At 44.8% G+C, this 23,449-nt stretch overlaps 2 protein-coding genes across 2 annotated transcripts in view; both read left to right on the top strand.

The window, feature by feature from the left end:
- The window catches only part of LOC123628209 (39S ribosomal protein L42, mitochondrial-like), a 155,241-nt gene extending 151,594 nt beyond the window's left edge, over window positions 1-3,647 (top strand). Inside the window, exons 3-4 of the mRNA XM_045537848.1 lie at window positions 1,020-1,131; window positions 3,568-3,647. Of these exons, the coding sequence (XP_045393804.1) occupies window positions 1,020-1,131; window positions 3,568-3,647 (192 nt within the window). The remainder of the gene's footprint in view (window positions 1-1,019; window positions 1,132-3,567) is intronic.
- Window positions 3,648-6,057: 2,410 nt separating this feature from the next.
- Window positions 6,058-7,593, top strand: GPR101 (G protein-coupled receptor 101). The gene has a single exon (XM_045538853.1). The coding sequence runs from the start codon at window positions 6,058-6,060 to the stop codon at window positions 7,591-7,593; it is 1,536 nt and encodes a 511-aa protein (XP_045394809.1).
- The last annotated feature ends 15,856 nt before the right edge of the window (window positions 7,594-23,449 follow it).

The raw sequence follows: 23,449 nt of genomic DNA, 5'->3' as shown, positions 1-23,449 counted from the left end.
TTAGGACTAGAAACCAAGTCTTCTGCTCTCCAGTTTTAATCTATCCAGTTATTTTCGACTGATTTTCTCTTCCAAACCAGTTTATTTAGGTAGACATAGCTTTGAAATCCAGACCTTCTGTACTGCCCAAGCCCACATTACGTGAAATATTAGCTCATACCCAGATGGTACTTGATTTTGTTTGAGTTTTGAAAACATAACTCCTAGGAGTTTGCCTAAAGTGAATATCAGAGTAATGCACAACACTGAAAAATTTAAAACACCCCCATGGGTAGGCACTCCAGAACAAAACCGTATATTCTTCCCCATTGACTTATTATGAACCTGCTAAGCAGGAAGGAGTGTGACTTAGAATTTAGATTGACTGATTTAGTCATTTCACCACCTATGGGAACCATGTGTTCTACAAAAAGAAGCTATTACCATTGCAGCATTTCTCTTCCCACAAATCTAGCAATTCTCAGCTCCCCTTCACCTAGATTCAAATATTCTGTCTAGGCTGGATCTTGGAGGCCTTCTGTCTTGCCTCTGGACCCTTTCTCGAGTCAACTAGGAAATGCCTTTGCCTTGGAGTCAACACAGGTTTTAACTCTCAGCTCCAACATTTACTTGCTTTGTGACCTTGTGTAAGTTACTTGACCTCTATATAAGGGCAGGGATGGTACTGTCTCATGTTGATTCTAAAATGCTTTTTGGTTGTTTTTTGGGTGTTTTGGTTTTGTTTTTTTCACATTTTAGCATCTTTGAAATCAAGATGTATCTTGCTAGCGATGGCATGATGGTTAAATTTGCAGCTTTTTTTCCCTTAATAGTACATATGGTGTCTTGCTTTCAAACAACACAGTATTAATTCCTAACTTGCAGAGTTTCCTCAAGGATTAAATATAATAAAGTAAGCATAGTGCTTGGCACATGATAGACACTCAAGGACTCTTGTACACATTATTATTAGAACCAGTGCCCAGAACCAATACCTGACTGGGTCTTAGGCTTTCTGATTTCTCTCATCTGGCCATCAGTGCGTCAGTCGGGGCACTTGGCCTGACAAGGTGAACAAGTCTGAGGCTGGCATGCTGCTGACTGGTGTTGCAACTTGTGATTGTCATCAGGCCCTAGAGCCCTTTCTTGTTGGTAACTTCCTGCCCTTCAGCCTGGCCCATTAATACCATTAGCTTGACTGCACTTCTGCTGCTACTGAGTACATGTAGGGAAATGGACTACGTGACTTCTTGAGCCATCATCCCAAACTCTCCCTGTCTCATCTCAAAGATCCTTCCCAGAATCTAACAAGGCTTGTCAGTGGAAGGGCTTGTTCAAGGCCACCAGAATCAGAGACTACAGGGCTGGAAGCCAAATCTACATTCTGCAGGGCCCCCCACATACCTCCAGTTGGGGAGCTGATACTTGGATGTCTTTCAAATCCAAGGATACCAACTCTGTTCACGTCTGAGAGGAAACAGACACCTGAGGATTAACCACCCTCAAACATGTTCCTGTACAGAAAAGTAGCTGGCATTTATTCCCCAGCATTCCCCTGGCTTTCTTACTATCTTGGGCAGGTGGGCTAGCCTCTGTTGCAGAGGCCTCATCCCACCTAGACTCTTTCATCCCCTGTCCTCCCCCCTCATGCCCAAAATCATAGCTACAGACTCCACGAGCCTGTCTCTCTGAGGCACTGACATTTAACATGTGTGTAGAGGTTTTCTCCTTGTCCCCTGCTGGATCCCAGCAGTACAGGGCACTGTCTAAACTGCAGTGAAACAAAGGAAAGATCAAGAAGGACCGGCCTTCATCTCTGGCCACTTCTAGCAGCTCTACTGCCTCACAAGAGATTGTAAAATAATCAAGTATGAAAGAACCACCGTTTGACAGTGCAGTGCCACCCAGGATTCTGCACCATGGCTAGCATGCAGCTGGGAATTAATAACTGTGAGTGATTATCACAGGAACTGTCTCCAGGAAAAATGGCCAGGTTTTTACCATTCAACCTTGGGAAGATAAAATCAGGCCTAGCAGAAGAAAGACAAATGATCTAAGAGCAAATGCAGGACTCCGAATCCACAGAGCATCCTGGGGCCTGATCATATACCTGCCTCATCTCCCTGTCCCAGAGGTCGGTGATGGGAAGGGGGGCATCTCCATCCAGCCCATCAAACAACTCTGAATCCTGTGCTCATGCTAGACCCTATCCAACACTTTCTCACCCTTATTCTTCTCTACTGTCAATTTTGCCTCTCTGTGGGTCTCTGCTCAGCTCTCCCTCTGTGACTTGTCAAGACCCTCCTTGTGTCTCCTGCCTTAGCCTCCTTTCTGCTTTCTCCGCTCTCCACCCCACCCACCCCTCCCCCAGCCCTGCTTCTAAGAGACCCTAGTGAAACAGAAACCCCATCACATTGCCCTACCTAAAAACCATCAGAGAATAAGAATGGCAAACTCTTTATCCTTGTCACGGTTGGGTGATGGGAACATGGAGGTCTATTTTATTATTCTCATTACGTTTGTGTATGTTTGAAATTGTTCATAATAAAACAAGTCTCCAATGGCCCTCCAGGGATCCTAGGATGAAGTCCAAAGTCCCCAGACTGGCATTCAAAGTCCCTCAGTATCTGCCCCTACCCAATGTGACCAGCTCACCTCCTGGCCCTCACCATGCTGCAGCCTCTCTGTTTTCTCAGTCTTGGCACCCAGCTCTCTCCTGCAGCCCTATCTCTGCCCTTGCATCTCCTTCTTACAGAACACCCTCCCCTTTTGTCCTGCCTGGAAGAAAACACTTCCTCACCCCTTGGAGACCCAATGCAAACGACCCCTGGTCTGGGACACTTTCTCAGATCGCCTCCTACCCAGGGGGCGGGGGGCTTATTCCGTGGTGATATACAGCAAACACCCAATATGTGTTTGGGAGAGACCAGAACGTCTTGGTTAATAGAACAGATGCAATATTTACTTGAACTTGGGCAAGTAGGGTAGTCTCTCTTGGCTTCTGCTTCTGTCTCTATAAAATGAAGATAATAGCAGTACTTATCTTACAAGGCTAGGGTAACGATTCAGCATTCTCTGTATAAACAGCTTAACACAGTACCTGGCAGAGAGAGAGAGAAAGGGGGGGAGAGAGAGAGAGAGAGACTGACTTACAGACATACAGACTTCAATCAAAGAATACAGTAGACAATAATGTAGCTTGTCTTAGATGAAATACTCCCAAAACCTACAGGAAAGGCATTGCTGTTTAGCCCTTCCTGGGACCTAGGAAAATTCGCGGAAAATCATTGACATCGAAGTCCTAGTTCCTCTCTTGGGCCCAGGGGCCATTCATACTTTGGAGGGTCTCCAGAGGTTGAGGCCGAGGCCGGACTCCGGGCCCTCCTCTTTGGAAGGACTGTGCAGGTTTGTGGCCGGGACCAGACCCGATATCCGGGGGCTAGGAGGGCATGGGGTTTGCACGAAAATCAGCCCTGGTGACTACCCCCAGTCCGTTAGGTCTTGGTGAGCTCCGGGCGCCTGGGGTGGGAACGCGGGGGTGAGAAAATCTGCGTGGGGTCTGTGGTGCCCCCCCACACAAACCCGCAGGCCCAGCTCCTCGGGCGCCCGCGGCCTCGTGCGTCACCGGCGCGGGCGGGGGCCGAGAGGAGGGGGGCGCCGCAAGGTGAGGGCACCGCGCAGCCTTAAGACGCCGCGCGCCCCCGCTGCCGCTCAGAGCTCGCAGCGCGGCGCGCCAGCCGGACGTGCGGGCACCGCTGCTGTGCCCCGCTCCCGCCGCACCCGCTGCCCAAAGCGAGCTCCTGGCCCCCGGAGCCCCCAGAGTCGGCCGGGACAAGCGCAGCGAGTCTCCAGGGACCCGCACGCAGCGCCCGCGGCGCGACGCCTCCAGCAGCAACAGGTAAGTGGCCCAGCTCTGCCTCGGATGCCAGGGTCCCCCACCCAGCTGGCCCCAGAGCTTGGGAGCCCGGGACGTCCCATCTGCAGCGGCCCGACGGCTGCAGAGCTGCCCCACGCACTGGCCTGCGGTGCTGCCCTTTCTCGCCTTTCCTTGACCATCCTCTCGCCCTCGCCTTTTCCTTCGCACTTTCTCTCGTGCGTTCTTTCCCCTCTCTCAGTTCTCTCGGGTTTTTCCCCCTCCTCCTTTCTCTCTTTTTCTGATTCTCATCTTCTTTTCTTATTCTCTCTTTTTCAGTCTTTCTATCTCTATCTCTCTCTGTCTCTCAGTCTCGTTTTCTGTCTCTCATTCTCTTTCACTCTCTCATTTGGTCTTTCTTGTTTCTCTCTCCCTCTCTGTCGCTCATTTTCTCTATGTCTCTTTGTATGTCTCGCATTCTTCCTCTATTTCTAATTCTCTTTCTGTCTCTCTCTGCCTCTCAATCTCTCTCGCTCTGTCTCTCTCAGACTCTCCCCGCCGGTCCGGTACCCCTGCCTTCTTGCTCATTCTCCCTGAGCTGCCCGAACCCCGCTGCCACCGCTGCCACCACCAAGAGGACTGTAGAATGCAGGGAAGATGCCTCCTTGGGGGAAGGGTAGGGGAGCGCAATAGGCATCCTCCTTGCATTTTCCAGTCGCTGCTGTGCTGCTGAGAAACTAGATGTTTTGGCCCCCAAAGCCCATGGTGGCCAAGGCGGCAGTTGGTTTCCGTGGCAAAATAAAGTCGACAGAGAGACAGAGATCCAAAGAGACATGGGTCCAGGCAGAGGAAAACCAAGGTGAGGAGCCATCGGAGAAAGATGGAGAGAGACAGAAATGCACACACTCAAATATACAGAGAAAGTGTTTAGCCAGAGTCCCAGGGTGACAGGAGAGCGAGAGACAGAAACCAACTAGAGAGTACACACGCTAGAGAGATAGCTTGAGAAACGGAGAGACAGTCAGGTGAGGCAAGCAGTAGAGTGTTAGAGACCAACGGAGAGAGATGCGTAGACAGAGCGATACATAGAGAACTTGCGCATGGAGAGACAGAAACTGCAGGGAGAGACAGGGAGAGATACAGAGACGAAAGGATCTGAGGGAGACAGAGCAAGAGCGCACATGCCAGTGAGAGACAGGTGACACAGAGAACCCGAGGAAGACGCGGAAACGAGAGTTGGAGAGACACGGAGGCTGACAGAGACGGACAGCGAGCGACGCTGAACAGGTGCGCTAGGGACCCGCAGAGGTGGAGTGTCAGGGAAGTCGACTGAGAAAGAAACGGAGAGACGAGGCAGTATTAGGAAAAGACGGAGAAGCACACGCGCTAGTGAGCGACACACAGACAGTGACAGGCAGAGACAGAGGGATCAGAAAGAGACAGAGGGAAAGCCAGAGACAAGACTGAGAGCGAGAAACACGGAGGAGAGCACGCGCTGCAGAGAAAGTGCGTTAGTGCACGCAGCGACTGAGAGAGAAACTGAGTGAGAGAGAGAAATGGGAGCAACAAAGAGAAACGGAAGAGAGTGACAGAGACCCACAGACAGTGTGCACATGCTATCGAGAGACTGAGAAACAGAGATATATGACAGAGTGAGAGACGAGTGAGAAAGAATCAGAGGAAATGGTGAGACACATACATACACACACCCTGAGAGATACAGAAAAAGTGTGCTAGCGAGAGACTCTGGAGAGAGACAGAAATTGGTGATCGTAAACAAGCGGGGACAGAGAGCGCACGCGCATGCGCTAGCAGGAGAGCTAGCTGGAGAGACCAAAACTCCGAGACCCAGAGACAGTGTGCGAGACAAGCAGAGGAAGTGCGCACACGCGCGGGCAGGAGAAACAGACGAGAGGAAATCAGAGACTGGGAGAGAGACAGACGGCGGAGAGATCCGGAGAGCCAGAGAAGGAGCTATAAAAGCTGCCCGGACCCGGGCTGGGGCCGCGCGGGGGCCCGGGGGAGGGGTCCTGCAGCGCCCCTGCTGGGCGCGGAGTCTTCCCCCTCTCCCATCCACCCAATGCCAGACCCCCCGGGCGGGAGACTAATACTGCCCGCCTGTTTCTTTTGTCCCCAACATAGGCACTGAGTGTGGTCCGTGCACCCCTTTGCCGCCGCCGGCCGGAGCCCTGGCTGACCCTGTTTCAAGCCCTCCAGCTGTCGCCATGACGTCCGCCTGCCCCAACAGCACGCGCGAGAGCAACATCAGCCACGCGTGCATGCCCCTCTCCAAAATGCCCATCAGCCTGGCTCACGGCATCATCCGTGCGGTCGTGCTGCTCATCTTCCTCACCGTCTCGTTCGTCGGCAACATAGTGCTGGCGCTCGTGTTGCAGCGCAAGCCGCAGCTGCTGCAGGTGACCAACCGCTTCATCTTTAACCTCCTCGTCACTGACCTGCTGCAGATCTCGCTCGTGGCCCCCTGGGTGGTGGCTACTTCTGTGCCTCTCTTCTGGCCCCTCAACAACCACTTCTGCACCGCCCTGGTTAGCCTCACCCACCTGTTCGCCTTTGCCAGCGTCAACACCATTGTCGTGGTGTCCGTCGATCGCTACCTGTCCATCATCCACCCTCTCTCCTACCCGTCCAAGATGACCCACCGCCGTGGTTACATGCTCCTCTATGGCACCTGGATCGTAGCCATCCTGCAGAGCACACCCCCACTCTACGGCTGGGGCCAGGCTGCCTTTGACGAGCGCAATGCCCTCTGCTCCATGATCTGGGGGTCCAGCCCCAGCTATACTATTCTGAGCGTGGTGTCCTTCATCATCATTCCACTGATTGTCATGATTGCCTGCTACTCCGTGGTGTTTGGTGCAGCCCGGCGGCAGCATGCTCTACTGTACAAGGTCAAGAGCCACAGCTTGGAGGTGCGGGTCAAGGACCGTGTGGAGAATGAGAATGAAGAGGGAGCAGAGAAGAAGGATGAGTTCCAGGGTGAGAGTGCGTGCCACTACCAGGATGAAGGTCAGGTCAAGGCCAAGGAGGGCAGCATGGAGGTGGAAGAGGGCAGCATGAAGGCCAAGGAAGGAAGCATGGAGACCAATGAGGGTAGCGTGGAGGCCAGGGGCATCGAGGAGGTTAGAGCGAGCAGCATGGTGGCCAGTGAAGGCAGCATGGAGGGTAAGGAAGGTGGTATTGAAGTTGAGAACGGCATGAAGGCAATCAAGGGCAGCGTAGAGGTCAACCAGTGCAACATTGACTTGGGTGAAGATGACATAGAGTTTGGTGAGGATGACATCAATTTCAGTGAGGATGATGTTGAGGCAATGAACATCCCAGAGAGCCTCCCACCCAGTCGTCGTAACAGCAACAGCGACCCTCCTCTGCCCAGGTGCTACGAGTGCAAAGCTGCTAAAGTGATCTTCCTCATCATTTTCTCCTACGTGCTATCCCTGGGGCCCTACTGCTTGCTAGCAGTCCTGGCCGTGTGGGTGGATGTCGAAACCAAGGTACCCCAGTGGGTGATCACCATAATAATCTGGCTTTTCTTCCTGCAGTGCTGCATCCACCCCTACATCTATGGCTACATGCACAAGACCATCAAGAAGGAAATCCAGGATATGCTGAAGAAGTTCTTCTGCAAGGAAAAGCCCCCAAAAGAAGGCAGCCACCCAGACCTGCCTGCAACCGAAGCCGGCACAGAGGGTGGAACTGAAGGCAAGATTGTCCCTTCCCACGATTCTGCTACTTTCCCTTAAAGTTAGTTCTAAGGCAAATCTTGAACTGTCCACAACATGAAAACAAGAGCAGCATTCTTTTCAATGGACCACCCACAATCCCATTAATGCCAACCCATACCATTTCAGGCAAAGGTATTGCACACACATCCTTTTCACCACAAGGTAAATAAATATATGGAAGAGGTAGGAACTGGGGTCTTCCCTTAAAGCTGTGCCCTTCAAAGCACGGACTTGAGGATTCTGACTGAAAATTTCCCCTCAAAGATTATTAGGCTCGAAATTTCTTAAGGCAACAAAATGGCTATCCATTTGGGATCTGTACTTGGTATTCTGTCTGTTTCCCCAGAGCTGCAACATGCCAGCTTTAGCTCTGAGGGAAAAAAAAGATGATGCCTGTGAACTTAAGGACTTTTCAGCCCTCGAGTCAGAAGCTATGGGCCAGGGCTACAGCTTTTATGCTCAACTGAAAGAAAAGGAATGTACGAAATCATTCATGGAGCACAAGAAGCAGAACCTAATGGACTGATCAACATATGAGCCAAATTCTGAACTGGAGAGCCCCACGGTCTGGTGCAAAGACTATCATGCAAACTAAGACAAAGGCCATTGTGCAGTATACCAAGAAGGTTTCTAGATCCCCTAAAGGGATCCAGAAAAGTGGAAGGGCATGTATGAAATGGGAAGCTAGTCTAAGGGAGAAGATAGATAAACAACACACATCTATGGGGCTAAACAGTTGACTTTTTTTTCTCTAAAATCCTGGGTTTACGTGTGGGCTGGGACTGCAAATGGAAAATACTATTGAAATATATCACTTTGGGAAGACCTTTACAATATCTAAATTATCCCTAGGGTCAGTAGAGAGGAAGATTTTTCAAGTTCCAAACCCTGAAATTACTTTGGGCAGGGACATACCTGTTTATTTCTGAGGGCACAGGCCATATCTACATGATCAAATAACATGGAACCAAAAAGTAGTCAAGCCAGTGTTTTTGATCCTCCTGAAGACCAAATTAAAGCAACTGTACAGCCAACCAACTGTTGGTGCAGAAATCCACTGTTAATAAGGGTGGAGGGAGAGGAAGCAGTATTTGGTTGAAAATGGTCAATCAGGTGGTTGTGTGTAAAGATGGCCATATTCAGAGTTTAGCCTCATTTTTGTGTATTACCATGTCTTTATTAGAACTCAAATTTTATTTATATAAATGCCCAGCTCATTTATATTTTCTTTTATCTCTTCCTCCTCGCAGATTCCAACATGAACTTCTCAAGGGGGAGAGGTAAACAGCAATGTATTTGGGCTGTGAATAATTCTGCGTGGGAATTTGGGGTTGCCATGCTCAGAACTCAGGAAAGGAAAGGGGATAGAACCAAATAATATCGAGCTGATTGGTCAAATCAATATGTCCACAAAAACTTTATTAATTCCAACTCCATTAATTTGGAACTTACAGTAATTCAGACAATGCATGGGGGCTGAAGTTTACCCTTGCACTATCATTTAATTTTCTACCAAAATGTTTAAAGTGAATTAATAGTCATAAATTTGTTATACCAATTTATTGCCAAATTCTTGAATTGACCTGTCCTTAAAGGATAATTGGGTGCACAGATGGCCTATGGGATCAATCCTCCTGTGGCGGGAGGGGTATTGCCTTGCAAGTCTGTCACGGTTGAAGAAGTTCAAGGTAGCTATAGCCTGTCTTTTGAGTAGAAATGCTTACATGGGGAGGAAACAGGATTTCAAACCTAAGTATTTCCAAACATTTTGTTTAAACTGAACTTCTTGTTTTATTTTTAAAGCTCAACCCCTTCAAAGTGTATCAGAGAAAATTGTTTGCCAAAATCCCAAATCAAAATGGAACCAGAAACCTGTACGAGTATGGTAAGTCCATTTAACTGCACACACAACATTCTCCAGGGCACTGAGACTCACTGCTTTCCTTTTTTAAGTTCCTCTTTTCCCTATTTTAGTCATTGTCCATTCTTTTGGTAAATTGGGTTCTTCAAAGGTGAAGACCTTTTGAAAATAGAAGAGTGGAAAAGAGGACCTTTGAATTAAAAGCATTCTGCTTTGATGACATTTTCTTCTTAATGAACAATACAGCCTCTGGTTAGCTTGGAGATAGCAACTGCTTCAAATTGTGTGCTATTTTGAATAAAGCACTATCAACTTAATGAGGTTTTACTGCACATACTGTTTTGTCATTTGAAAAATCTGAAAGCACACAAAAAAGTCATCATTAGCCTCACAGATCCTCATGTGCAAGAGCTTTCCCTAAATGTTTTTAAAGGATGTATTCTTTTGCCAAGGCCACTTCATATGTGCAGTAAAAAATCCCATTAAAGTATGGGGACCAGACAAACCAGATTTTGAAATGATGTAGTTTTAAATTTAATGATTTCCTTATTTAAGAATAATAGACCATCTAGCTTGCCAAGGAGTCGCAGGTGCTTTGACTAACACACTAATTTCAACAAGCTTGGGAAGGCAGTAATAAGGAGCAAGCCCTGGGCTTCCGTGACTTCTAGGATTCGAGGGTCCATCTCTAAGACGCCACAAATACCAGCTGCTAGGAAGTACTCTGTGCTTCCAAGCTCCCTGCCTACCTCTTGCCATCATACCCACTGCCTTCACATGCCTCACTCCCTCTTCCCCTGCTGTGCTGGCCCTTCAGGAATAGTCCATGCTTGAAGCTCTATGTGCTCCCCAACTCCTCATCCATCCTTTCCCAACCCAGAGCTGACAGATTCACAGGGACCTGGGGTCCATGGAAGCAGGGAAGGAGAGATCCATAGGAGTGACCAGCAATTAAAGGTATTTTTCTGTCTCCTCCTCAACTCCCATCCAATTTAGAGATGACAGTATACCTACTTCAAGTTTAAAAGGTAAGGAAAAGTGCCATTTTACGATTTAGGAGGAGGTAGGCGCCTCATTTCTTATCAAAATAGCACCTGATATAACATATCTTTGGGGGGGGCACATTCAATCCTATAGATACTACCCAATTATTTCAGAAAAAAAAACACTAAAAAATATTTTACCTATAAAATTATAAGGTGCCTAGCATTGCCTTATTTTATACATAATTAGCCAATTAAGCTAGGTAAAGTTACTTCAAAAGATTTTTTTCATACTACCTAAAGAATTTATATGATTAAACTAGGTTTTCTTTCTTAGACTTTGCCAAAAAGCTCTTAAAAGTGTCTGAAACACATCATTTAGAAGAGAAAAAAATTATGCCTCATCTGGCAATTTGAACTCTCTAAAATAAAACCCTCAGGGGTTGTTGGGATGAAATAAAAAGTAACAATTTAAATGACTGGACTGTATTTTCTCTGGTAACCACCCTCCCCCATATTTTGAGGAAAAAAAAATCAAAAGCGTTTACCTTTCTCAATGTCTTTTCTGTTGTATTCCTCTTTAAGACAAACCCCAAGCTGTCAGGACAGGTTTCTCTAAGCAACATGTCCTTTCCTTCTAGAGCAGACAAAAGATTACAGGAACAGTTGGCTGCTAGCCAGTTGCCAAGATAAGGAGAGAAAATCTGGTCAGTCATGGCTTTTAACCCTCTCCCTCCTTATCTCTGTCTCTCTCTTATTTCCTATGGGCTGGACTGGTACTCTCGGCCCCTCAAAGCCCTTCTAAGCTTAGGCATGAGGAGACAGAAGCAACAAGCTGGAAACAGCAGACTGTAGCCTAAAATCCAAAAAGAAGAGAAACCCTTGTCATAAATTCTTTCCAATTACTTAGGAACGATCTCTTCCTCTGTGGCAAATGCCCAGCTTGCTTACAGCAGTCTTCTGCTACAAGCAACTAAACTGGCTGGAGGAAGAAAGAGGAAAGCTAAAATCCACTGAACTTGGCCACTGACTGCCAGGTCACTGGCAAGTTCACTGCTCTTTGGTAAGTAAAGAATCCTCAAGATAAATGAAGGTTGCCAATTGGCGTCAGGCATTTCCATCATTGCCCCCCAAAGCCTCCATATCTCTCGTACACACACCAAGGGGAAACCACAGTAAGGTGTACACTCTGCAAGAGGTTTGCTGTGTCTGAGGATTAATTACTGAATGTCTCTTGTTCTAAAATATAGACAAAAACAAGATGGGTTTTAGTTTAGTGCTTCAAATTTGAGTGGATTTTCTCCCCTTTTCATCTGTGTTACAACTTTAATGTTACAAGTTTGGTATTTTTGTCTTGTTTTAGTGGTGTGTTTCCTTTTGTAGTAGTTCTCCTAAATGTAACTGTATATAAAATGTAAGTGTTCTTGGAGATAAGGTGCTAGATATTAGATTGTATGTGTTTGTAAATAGTGTCACCCTCAAAAAATGGGTAGTATGTATATGTAAAGTTAGTTAATAAAATGCATGCAGAATTCTATATGTGACCCACACCTTGGTCAGTTTCTGAAGTAGAACATAGTACATTTGTTTTTTAAATTCCATTTTAAAGTGTATACTACAAGATATGTAAGATGGTTCCAAGGTGAGATGGTGGGAAATGGTGCCTTTCATTCCTTAAATCCATGGTACAATGTATGACAGGTGAGAACTTATTCTGGTACAGTTGGTCATTCATGTGAACTAATCATCTTGGCTGAAGTCCTCGCTGGCAGTTTTCCACAACAAACTTGGCACTGGTATGCCTGTTTTCCATTCACTCAATGGATAGAATGCAAAATCAAAGAAGACAATCCTTTCCCCATTAAAAAACAAGGACCCCAGGATAGGCTATTGGAGTCCAGTTAGTAGGATGAAAAGCATACTGCACTCAAGACCCAACCAGTCCCTGACCGTGAACTTGACAGGATTTGCATTTAGCAGATCCACAATGTAACCATCCCTGCCCTCCTGGAGCAGTACCAAAAACCAGAAAAAGGCTGCTCTGATTTTTCTTTGGTTGACTGTCTGAGAGATAAGATGGAACAGGGATGGGTAACTAGATAGAGAGGTAGTGGGACTCCTCTGGGGGTCACAGCTAAGGAGTTTGAGAATTACATCTCAATGGTATTTACATCAGACAAGAAAAGAGAACCATGAGATGATTTTATTAAATCCTAAGAACAAAATATTATAATTAGAAAACTAGATAATGTGTATATATATATATATACATATATATATACACACACACCCTCATTAAATCATTTCTAAAACTGCCTTTAGTACCAAATTTTATGTGCTGCTTTGAGATTGAAAACAATAGAAAATTGTATTCAGTCAATAAACAGTTCTCGTTAATATTTTAAAATTTCAATTTAAGTTTCCTTTTCCTTTTAAAAAAGGATTTGTAATTTAAAAGTGCCTTTTCAAAGGATTGTCAAATTACAATCCTGGGGCCCAGTTTCCATTGGCACAACATAGCTTCAGGTGCACAGAAAGGGGGGGCTTTATCCTCCTCCCCTCAGCAAGAAGAGAAACCCCCTCACACCCCAATCAAATTCATAAATCAATACTGTTACATGGGCCAGTAGTCCCAGAGACTCTGCCCAAGGCCAAGATTTCATATATGGGTTGGCTTTAATTGGATCCTTTCTAAAATGGTTACAATGCATTTTTTTGCTGTACAGGAATAACGGACTCCTGCTTGGGGAATGCAGAGATGTTTGTAATTTAACTAAGTATTATTAAGTAATGTTTGTGTTTCTTAAATAGGTGCTGTTAATCTGTCATTGTTATATTCTTCTTAAATATGCTAAATAAAGTGAAATTTATGTGTGTACCTGGCTATTATGCTGAGCTCCTTGAGAAAACAGCAAGGGAGACACATAACTAGACCTCCATCCCTTCTCCTGCTTGAAGGGAGGCAGGGGATACACAACTAACTGCATTACAAAGTAGAATGAAACATACAGGCTCCCATATTTCACATTCCAGTATTCTAATATAAGGACTACGCAGTGAGAAGGAGGGAATGGTCATCAGGAAGGGCTTGCTGGAAGAGGTACATTAGCCTGTTCCTCTATGAATGAAAATGATTTCAAAGGGAGGTGGGAGGGCAGAGAGGAAACCTGGGGCCAGATGGTCTGTGGGGCTCTCCAATGCCAAACTATACCCCAAAGGCAATGAGGTTTGAGCAGGAGGAAGGGGAGTGAATGGCCTTTTTGTTTTTAGCAAACGGTACTGCCCAGCACCCGGGTCACCGCCACTGGGCTCCAGCCTCTGCTGCCCTACTAGTCTGGCCCAGACCACTTCCCTCTGCACGATTCAGCCCAATCTGGCCTAGGACTCACACTCACCTCAGTTCAGCCCCAACTTGCCAAGGTTTATAGAACAGGAGGGCAGGAGCATGTTCCAAGCCCCAGTTTCAGAAAATGATTATATCTCTAAAGCAACCATGGCATGTGAAAACACAGTACACAGATGAGATAGGCAAATACATCTAAAACTTAAGAGTCCCTAGTTCCTCTTGAGGCGAAGTACTTGACCTACTAGTAGCTCCTCTTCTGATACTCTCATCAGTAGTGGTGCAAGGAACTGCATGCCCCCTGCTTCCAACGTGGTATTCATGGCCCACACTGGGAGGCTCAGAGAGCTATTTAGCCCCATTTCAATCAAAATAAAGTGCTCTTCTCCATTTCTCACTCCAAAATCAAACTAAATCCTAACTTACACACTATTTCAAGATGTTCAAAGATGGCTGCCATGAGACCTGCAAGTGGCTGCCTTCACCTTCATCTATGATCCCCATCCAGGCGATGACTTTTTTCTGCTGCAGGAATAAATGTGCCTTTCTAGCAAACTACTACTATCAATGCAAATAAGTGGGCTTGGGGGCTCAGATAAAACTATCAGGCAGTCAACCCGGTGGGAAGAGTTCCCTAAAGCTCAATATACCACTTCAGAGTATTTAGATAAAAATTGAAATGGTTCCAATGGGCCTCATAATAGCAGGCTCTCCTCTCAGGCAGGGCTAAGGGCCCAGCCCTAGATTATGAGACTGAACGGGAGAGGGTTGAGGGGATCTGAAAATTCATTCCACTGTCAAGAGACTTTCTGTAGCCTTCCACAGCCACTCCGTCCCCCACCATGCTGCTCTAGGCCCCAGACCCATTTGCCACCAGTCATAGCCCTGACCCTCTGATATAGACAAAGGCACACTACCGGCTAGTGAATTATTTTCTTCCTCCATGAGGGAACGAGTCAACTCCTACTCCCACTCCCACAGTCTCTTTCAGAATGCAGCTCTCTGACCCTGTCCTTCCTCATTCCAATCTCCCCTCCAAGGGCAACACAACCTCTTTGATCCCTGTACACACAAACAAGTACTCCTCAGCTTAAGGATGGCTTGAGAATGTTCATGCATTGAAGGGTACGTGTAGACATTTTTCATATGTTTTCCTAACTGAGACCTCTCTTTATCAATAAAATTTATCATAGAGGCCGGGCATGGTGGCTCATGCCTGTAATCCTAGCACTCTGGGAGGCCAAGGTGGGAGGATCGCTCGAGGTCAGGAGTTCGAGACCAGCTCTGAGCAAGAGCGAGACCCTGTCTCTACTAAAAAATAGAAAAATTAAGCAGACAACTAAAAAAAAATATATATATATATATATATGTAAATTAGCCGGGCATGGTGTCGCATGCCTGTAGTCCCAGCGACTCAGCAGGCTGAGGCAGAAGGATCGCTTGAGCCCAGGAGTTTGAGGTTGCTGTGAGCTAGGCTGACCCCACAGCACTCTAGCCTAGGCAACGGAGTGAGACTCTGTCTCAAATAAAAAAATTTATTACAGAAAATATATGGTTTTCATGACTACTCCCCCAAAACTGCAAGCTTGAAAAATATTTGCAATATAAATTCCCAACATTTTGGGAGTTGTGACACCTGACTATTGTTTAGTCAAAGCAAATAAACCCAATAAAATTGACTCCAAAGATGTATTATCTACACACAACTAAGTCAAACTTGAACATTCTCAACCTCCAAAGGACAGCAAACAGAAATAGACAACTAAAAACCAGAAATGTACACACTCAATTGAGTAATAAGACAGCAGTATCTGGTATTTCACTAACTCTATGTGCTAAACCAGTGTACATTTTTAAATGATCATCCAGATACAAAGATGTAATATAGTTTATATAATCAACTTCAGTTAGAAAAATGGAGATTTTACATAAGATTTATTTGACAATAATTCCGATAGACTAGTTAGATGCTCTGAATAATCTGAGGGGAAAAAAGGAAAAGAAAAAACTTTTTCATATGAAAGAACAGTGTACTCAACTTAAATTTTTAGAATAAACGTGCCTCCCTTGCTCTAATTGCTTTAAATTAAATCGTTTCATGGTATCTTCTCAGGAAAATATGAATTAGAGTATTTTCCCAACCTGTTTTTTTCCATACAATCAGTATTTTGTGTCATACAAACTGAGACCAGACAGTGAGATTTTATATTTATATATACTTAAAATTTATGTAATTTGGAGCATACATATACATGTGTATATATATATATATATATATAGATGTTCATATAGATATATAGATATATAGATATTCAAAAGCAAGGATGATGTGTCTGGATGCCTTTGGGAAAATTCTTCACTCCACTTTCACCACATTGTAGATTTTAGTAATAAACCAGAAGCAGGAGAAAAATCCAGCTGTTCCTGAAACAAAATGAAAAAGATCTTTGTTAACCACACATCATAGCAAATGAAAGTAGCTTTCTCAAAAACACAAAGAATGTCAGTTTTGAGGTGGGCTACTGATTCTCCAAATCTCAAGACTTGCACAATATCAAATAAAAATCACCAGGCTCTCTTGCTGAGCAAACAGGATGAGCAACAGGGCCAGAGGCAGTCACCTGCAAATGGGTATGAGAATCCATCTGATTGAATTCTGGTCTGTAACCAAAGTCAAAAAAAAATTAAAAAATAAAAATGAGAAGCTTAAGTTCTCCATTTCAAAAAGAATACAAAGAGGTCTAAGGCTAGCTTTTTTTAAAAAAAAAAAAACAACAAAAAACAGAATCTCACTCTGTTGCCTGGGCTACAGTGCCCTGGCGTCAGCCTAGCTCACAGCAACCTCAAACTCCTGGGCTCAAGCAATCCTCCTGCCTCAGCCTCCCGAGTAACTGGGACTACAGGCATGTGCCACCATGCCCGGCTAATTCTTTCTATATATTTTTAGTTGTCCAACTAATTTCTTTCTATTTTTTTAAGTAGACACGGGGTCTCACTCTTTCTCAGGCTGGTCTCGAACTCCTGAGCTCAAACGATCCGCCTGCCTCAGCCTCCCAGAGAGATAGGATTACAGGCGTGAGCCACCATGCCTGGCCAAAGGCTAGCTTCTGATACAAGAAAACTTCTTATAACTTGCTTCAATTGAGAAAATGTAAATAACCATTATTATTATACATAGCAAAAGGGGAATAATCTGTTTATTTGCATACCCAGAGCATATGTTAGTTTTCTAAATAAAAGTTTTGTATTCTTAAACCTGAAAAACATCCTACATTTGGGATTTATCCTAAAGAAATGACCTCATAGAAGAAAAAAATTATATACAAAAAGTTGATCATAATACTATGATTTATAATATAGAAAAATTACAAGTGAACCAAGTACCCCCAAAATAGGTGACTAGCTAAATTATGGCCTAAGTGCTTAATTAAAAAATACAGCCACCAAAAATGATAAATATAGGCCGGGCGTAGTGGCTCACGCCTGTAATCCTAGCACTCTGGGAGGCCCAGGCGGGCAGATCGTTTGAGCTCAGGAGTTCGAGACCAGCCTGAGCAAGAGTGAGACGCTGTCTCTACTAAAAATAGAAATAAATTATATGGACAACTAAAAATATATAGAAAAAATTAGCCGGGCATGGTGGCACATGCCTGTAGTCCCAGCTACTTGGGAGGCTGAGGCAGTAGGATCCCTTGAGCCCAGAAGTTTGAGGTTGTTGTGAGCTAGGCTGACGCCACAGCACTCTAGCCCAGTCAAAAGAGTGAGACTGCCTCAAAAGAAAATGATGAATATAAAAACTATATAGTAGCATGGGGCAATCTTTATAATATGGTGTTAGGTGAAAACAGCCAGACCTTAAACGATTCGCAGGCATCACACCAGTGTGAACACTATATAGGGGTAAACACTATATAAGCATAAACAGGTGGACTAAAGACAGCAGAACATGGACATAAGAAAATACCTTTATGTTTTAGGATAATATAATTATAAGCAAATTTTTCTTTAATATATGTTTTCAATGATGTTCATATTATAAAAACAATTTTCAGATGATATTAAGGTTCAATGACTTAATCGAAGAAAACTCTAAAAGGATTTGCAGATTCTAATGGTGCAGAGTCTAATGGTGCACCCCAAGGCAAACATCTTATTCAATAAGAAGATTCCAGAAAGTTTTAGGCAGGGTTTGGTACTTTTTTCTTTGTTGGTTTCCAAACTTAGAATAACTTTCCATCCAACATATCATCATATCACTTCCTTCTATCCTCCAAAGCTCCTCGTCTGGCCTGGTGCGGTGACTCACACCTGTAATCCTAGCACTCTGGGAGGCCGAGGCGGGTGGATCATTTGTGCTCAGGAGTTCAAGACCAGTCTGAGCAAGAGCGAGACCTCGTCTCTACTAAAAATAGAAAGAAATTATATGGACAACTAAAAAAAAAATATATATATACATATATATAAAGTTAGCCGGGCATGGTGGCACATGCCTGTAGTTCCAGCTACTTGGGAGGCTGAGGCAGGAGGATCGCTTGAGCCCAGGAGTTTGAGGTTGCTGTGAGCTAGGCTGTCGCCATAGCACTCTAGCCCGGGCAACAGAGTGAGACTCTGTCTCAAAAAAAAAAAAAACCAAAGCTCCTGGTCAGGAGCCAGTATGGTATAGTGGATTAAAACCACAGAGTGACATAGATCTACTCCATTAGTTTACTAGATGTCTGACCTTTGGCAAGTGACAATCTTGCCAAGCCTGTTTTCTCAGCTGAAAAGTGGTGATGATAATACCTATTCCTACTCTAGACTTCCTTTCCTGAATCCAACGACTTCAAAGGTTCAGGAGATGACAGATGTATAACTAATACACGTCCCTGAATTTAAATCATCCCTGATTTCCATCTGCTGCCTATTTCCCCCCATAGATCATTGAAATGTTTATAAATTCTCAATTTTTTGATGCTCTACCTACAATACACAGTTTTCTCCTACCTAAAACACAAAAATCCATCAACCCTCACATTGTTCAATAGTCAGCTGAGCTAAAGACTCTTGTTCTACGTTATTGACTGGAGTTAAGCAGACACTTAGCTATAATGATGTAGAACAAGCTACCTTCCTCCTCTGTTCCTAATATGTGAAAAAGAACTATACCCTAAACCAACTAAGGCTTTTCCTGAGAGAAAAAGGATGAGATATATTAGAATGCCTGTCAGAGTAGGCACTTAAGAAATGATAGCTATCATTGATGTTTTGATTTGGGCCTTGAAATATATGGTCACATGGGGTTTAGCTGACTAGCGTAGTCATCCTCAAAATTGGCTGCACACTGGAATTGCCTGGGGGAGATTTAACCGCTACTATTGCCTGGGTCACAGCCCCAGAGATTCTGATTTATTAATAATTGATCTAGGATGCAGTCTGATTGTAACATGCAGCCAGGGTTCAGAACCTCTCAACTAATCTGCTTCCCTGTCTTCCTGAGAAATTTCTCTTCTAAGGGCCATTGAACCACACAAGTTAAAAGCAACTTAAAGAATCTGGAGAAATTAATTTTTTTTCTATAGCTCAATTTCTCATGCCACAACTAGAGGGAAGAAAACAGGAGATGGGATGAAAAGGGGGAGAATTATCCCCATGGTGTCTTTGTTTACTTTTGCCTCAGGTCAGGGAAAGCACTAAACCAATGTTAGAAATGCCTTAGTTTCTTTGTAAGCTTTGTGACCTTTTATCATTAGGTCAGGTGATACATAACCAAAAGACAGTCCAACCACAGGATCTTGCATGAGGCAGCCCAAGACAACCAGAGAAGCCCATTTTCCTCTTTTCCTTTCCCTAATTGCAATTCTATAATGAAAAGAATTTACAGTCTGATCCTAGGAAAGGCATCCAATGCATGTTTCTGCTAAGGGTTTCCCATGGTCATATGTGTACACTTAAAAAAGAAGACACTAGCTAAATAAAACATTTTGAAAGTCTACCACTTTCTATTCAATATGAACAAGTCTTTTGGATGAGTGTGATGGTGAGCCCCTGTAGTCCCAGCTACTCAGGAGGCTGAGGTGGAAGAATCTCTTGGGCCCAGGAGTTCAAGGCCAGTCTCAAGAAAATAGCAAGACCTCATCTCAAAAAAAAAAAAAGACAACTGTTTCCAAGAGTCTTTCCACAGCCTCTGTGGAGGTTAAATTCCAAGAACTTATAGCAGTAAATAAAACACACAAAAGAAGATTTTACTAAAGTTGGAATTTCAGCCATCGCACAAAGGAGTAAAGGGAAAGCTTGTTTGGAGAAAAGGGTCTTGGGGGCCTTGACTCCCTTCAACCACATTTGATTCAGCAATCATTAAGCAGTTTCTCTCCATAGCGTGAGGGATAGAAAAGGGGTTTTTGGCTGGGCGCGGTGGCTCACGCCTATAATCCTAGCACTCTGGGAGGCCGAGGCAGGAGGATCGCTCCAGGTCATGAGTTCGAGACCAGCCTGAGCAAGAGTGAGACCCTGTCTCTACTAAAAAATAGAAAGAAATTATATGGACAACTAAAAATATATAGAAAATTTAGCCGGGCATGGTGGCCCATGCCTGTAGTCCCAGCTACTCGGGAGGCTGAGGCAGAAGTATTGCTTGAGCTCAGGAGTTTGAGGTTGCTGTGAGCTAGGCTGATGCCACAGCACTCTAGCCCGGGCAACAGAGCGAGACTCTGTCTCCAAAAAAATAAAAATAAAAATAAATAAGAAGAAAAAGAAAAAGGGGATTTTGTAGGGAATAATTTCAGTTGGTGGCTATACTATTATACATATCACTAGTAGTATAGAGGTCACAATCAGAGACCTGGAAGTCACCCTTAGCTCCTCCCTCTTTTGCAACCCACATCTTGTCAGTCACCAAGTCCTGCAAATTCCAAATCCTTCATAGCTTTTGTATACATCTCCTCCATCCCTCTGTCCATCTCCACAGCCACTGGATCTTAAGCCACTCCGTCATCATCTCTCATCTAAAAACCTGTCTCCTGGCTCATCTCCCTACTTCCAATCTTCCTTTCAAATTCATTCTCCACTCTGTCAGCATGATTGTGATATTTCCAAAATACAAAATTTGATTGTCATGCCCCTACTTTAAAACCTTTAATAGCTCCCCATAGCAAAAGTACTCAAGCTCTGTAGTGTATTAGAAACCTAGTAAGCTGTTAAAAATACAGATCAGCAAGGATTATGACACAGGGGCTCTGGGCATCAGATTTATTGGTTTCAGTTGGTTTTAAATAATTTCCACAAGTGAATTTGATGCACACCCAAGTTTGAAAATGACTATATATGATAAAAATTTCAACTCCTTAGGGTTGGCACATAAGGTGCTCTAAATCTGGCCATGGTCTATTTCTTTAGGCCTTGTTCCTGCCACTCTACACCTTAAGCATTAAACTCCAGCAACCCCAAATTGCCCACAGTTGTCCAAACATCATGTCTTTTTTTTTTTTTTTTTTGAGACAGAGTCTCACTTTGTTGCCCAGGCTAGAGTGAGTGCCGTGGCGTCAGCCTAGCTCACAGCAACCTCAAACTCCTGGGCTTAAGTGATCCTCCTGCCTCAGCCTCCCGAGTAGCTGGGACTACAGGCATGCGCCACCATGCCCGGCTAATTTTTTCTATATATTTTTAGTTGTCCAGATAATTTCTTTCTGTTTTTTTTTTTTTAGTAGAGATGGGGTCTCACTCTTGCTCAGGCTGGTCTCAAACTCCCGAGCTCAAACAATCCACCTGCCTCGGCCTCCCAGTGCTAGGATTACAGGCGTGAGCCACCACACCCGGCCCCTACACCATGTCTTGCTCAGTTGTCAACTGTGTCTTCTACCTTGAAGACTCACCTTCCCTCAAGACTCAGCTCTATCACTTTCTCCGGAAAAGCCTTCCCCCTTCTCCCTTTCCCTATGACTGGGCTAGGTGCCCCTTCTCTGTGCTTTCACAAAACTCTGGGCTTAACTTTATCAGACTCCTTACCACATGCATGGAAATGATCAGTTTCAGGATCTCTTCTCTCCAGACTATAACCTTGAGGCTAGGGAGTAAGTCATAACTCAATTTTGTACTCGCAGTGCTTAGCATACTGTTAGGCACATTGTAGGTGGACAACACATATTTGTTAAATTGAACTGTTTAAATTAACTGTTTAGCAACCTAAGTTCCGTGAGGATTGGGATTTTTATCCCTTTATAGTTTTGCTCACCACTAATGCCCCAGCCCCTATGGCAGTGCCTAGCACACAGGAGATGTTTAATATATACTTACTGAAGGAATGAATGGCAGGAATTTGGAGAAGGCATCATAGAGGAAGGTGCCATAAAGCTGGGTTCAGAAGCATTTGAGGATGGGAGACAGCTATTCCAAACAGAGGAAAAAGTTCCCATAAAGGCCTAAACCAACCAAAACCCTGGCAGTTTTCAGAACTAGTGAGAACTATGGCAAAGGGATTGGAACATTAAGGGTGTGAGATGGAGAATTAAGAGAGCATCAGGCCGGACGTGGTGGCTCACACCTGTAGTCCTAGCATTTTAGGAGGCCAAGGCAGGAGGATGCCTGGAGGTCTGGAGTTCGAGACCAGCCTGAGCAAGAATGAGACTCCAATCTCTACTAAAAATAGAAAGAAATTAGCTGGACAACTAAAAAGATATAGAAAATATTAGCCGGGCATGGTGGCGCATGCCTGTAGTCCTAGCTACTTGGGAGGCTAAGACAAGAGGATTGCTTGATCACAGGTGTTTGAGGTTGCTGTGAGCTAGGCTGATGCCACTGCACTCTAGCCCACACAATAGAGCAAAACTCTGTCTCAAAAAAAAAAAAAAAGAGAGAGAGAGAGCATTACAGAGAGCATATAGGAAAAAAGACAGCAAGAGTAGATGAGGGCCAGAAAATGCATGCCAAGTTAAGGAGTTTAGATTTGATGATGGAAGAAACTGGGAGCCAGCAAAAACACATAAGCCAGAGAATGAGATGACCAAATTTGCATTTCATGAAGAAGAAGATGATGATGACAGCTGTTAGTCACTAAATACTTACTATACACCTGCCTCCGGATTACAGGCTTCACATGTGCCATGACACTGAGTTGAATTTTCTGAGGCAGGTACTATCATGTTCCCATTTCTATAAGGAAACGGAGGCTCAGAGAGGTGAAGTGACTTGCCTTACAACACAAAGCCAATAAGCAGCACAATAAGCTGGGACTCAAAGCCAATCCTGCCCTTGATTGTTCAAGGTGGAGATATCAATATGGGCTGAGGTGACCAGGAACAGCTTTGTACAGAAAGACTTCAAAGAACAAACAGCAATTGGACAGGAAAACTTGGGGGCGGGGGGGGGGGGGGCGGCGAACCAACCCAGGAATGAGATACCAGAGAATCTAAACTGCACAATACAAGAATGCCAGCCAGGCATGGTGGCTCACTCCTGTGGTCTCAGCGACTTGGGAGGTTGAAGCGGGAAGATCTCTTGAGCCCAGGAGTTTGAGACCAGCCTGGGCAACATAGCGAGACTCTGTCTCTGATAAAATGAAAAAAAAATTACCTAGGCATGTTGGTGCATGCTTGTACTCCCAACTACTTGGGAGGCTCAGGTGGGAGGATCACTTAAACCCAGGATTTTGAGGTTGCAGGTTGTAATGTTATGATTGCACCACTACTCTCCAGCCCGGGCAGCAGAGAGACACCC

This window comes from Lemur catta, chromosome X, assembly GCF_020740605.2.
Source record: "Lemur catta isolate mLemCat1 chromosome X, mLemCat1.pri, whole genome shotgun sequence".
In the NCBI taxonomy this organism is placed as follows: domain Eukaryota; kingdom Metazoa; phylum Chordata; class Mammalia; order Primates; family Lemuridae; genus Lemur; species Lemur catta.
Note: the sequence above shows the minus strand (reverse complement) of the source record. Positions and strands in the feature narration are given on the sequence as shown.

What these genes read in the sequence shown, in the direction of transcription:
- GPR101 (XM_045538853.1), top strand. Translation starts at nt 6,058, where the DNA reads ATGACGTCCGCCTGCCCCAACAGCACGCGCGAGAGCAACATCAGCCAC.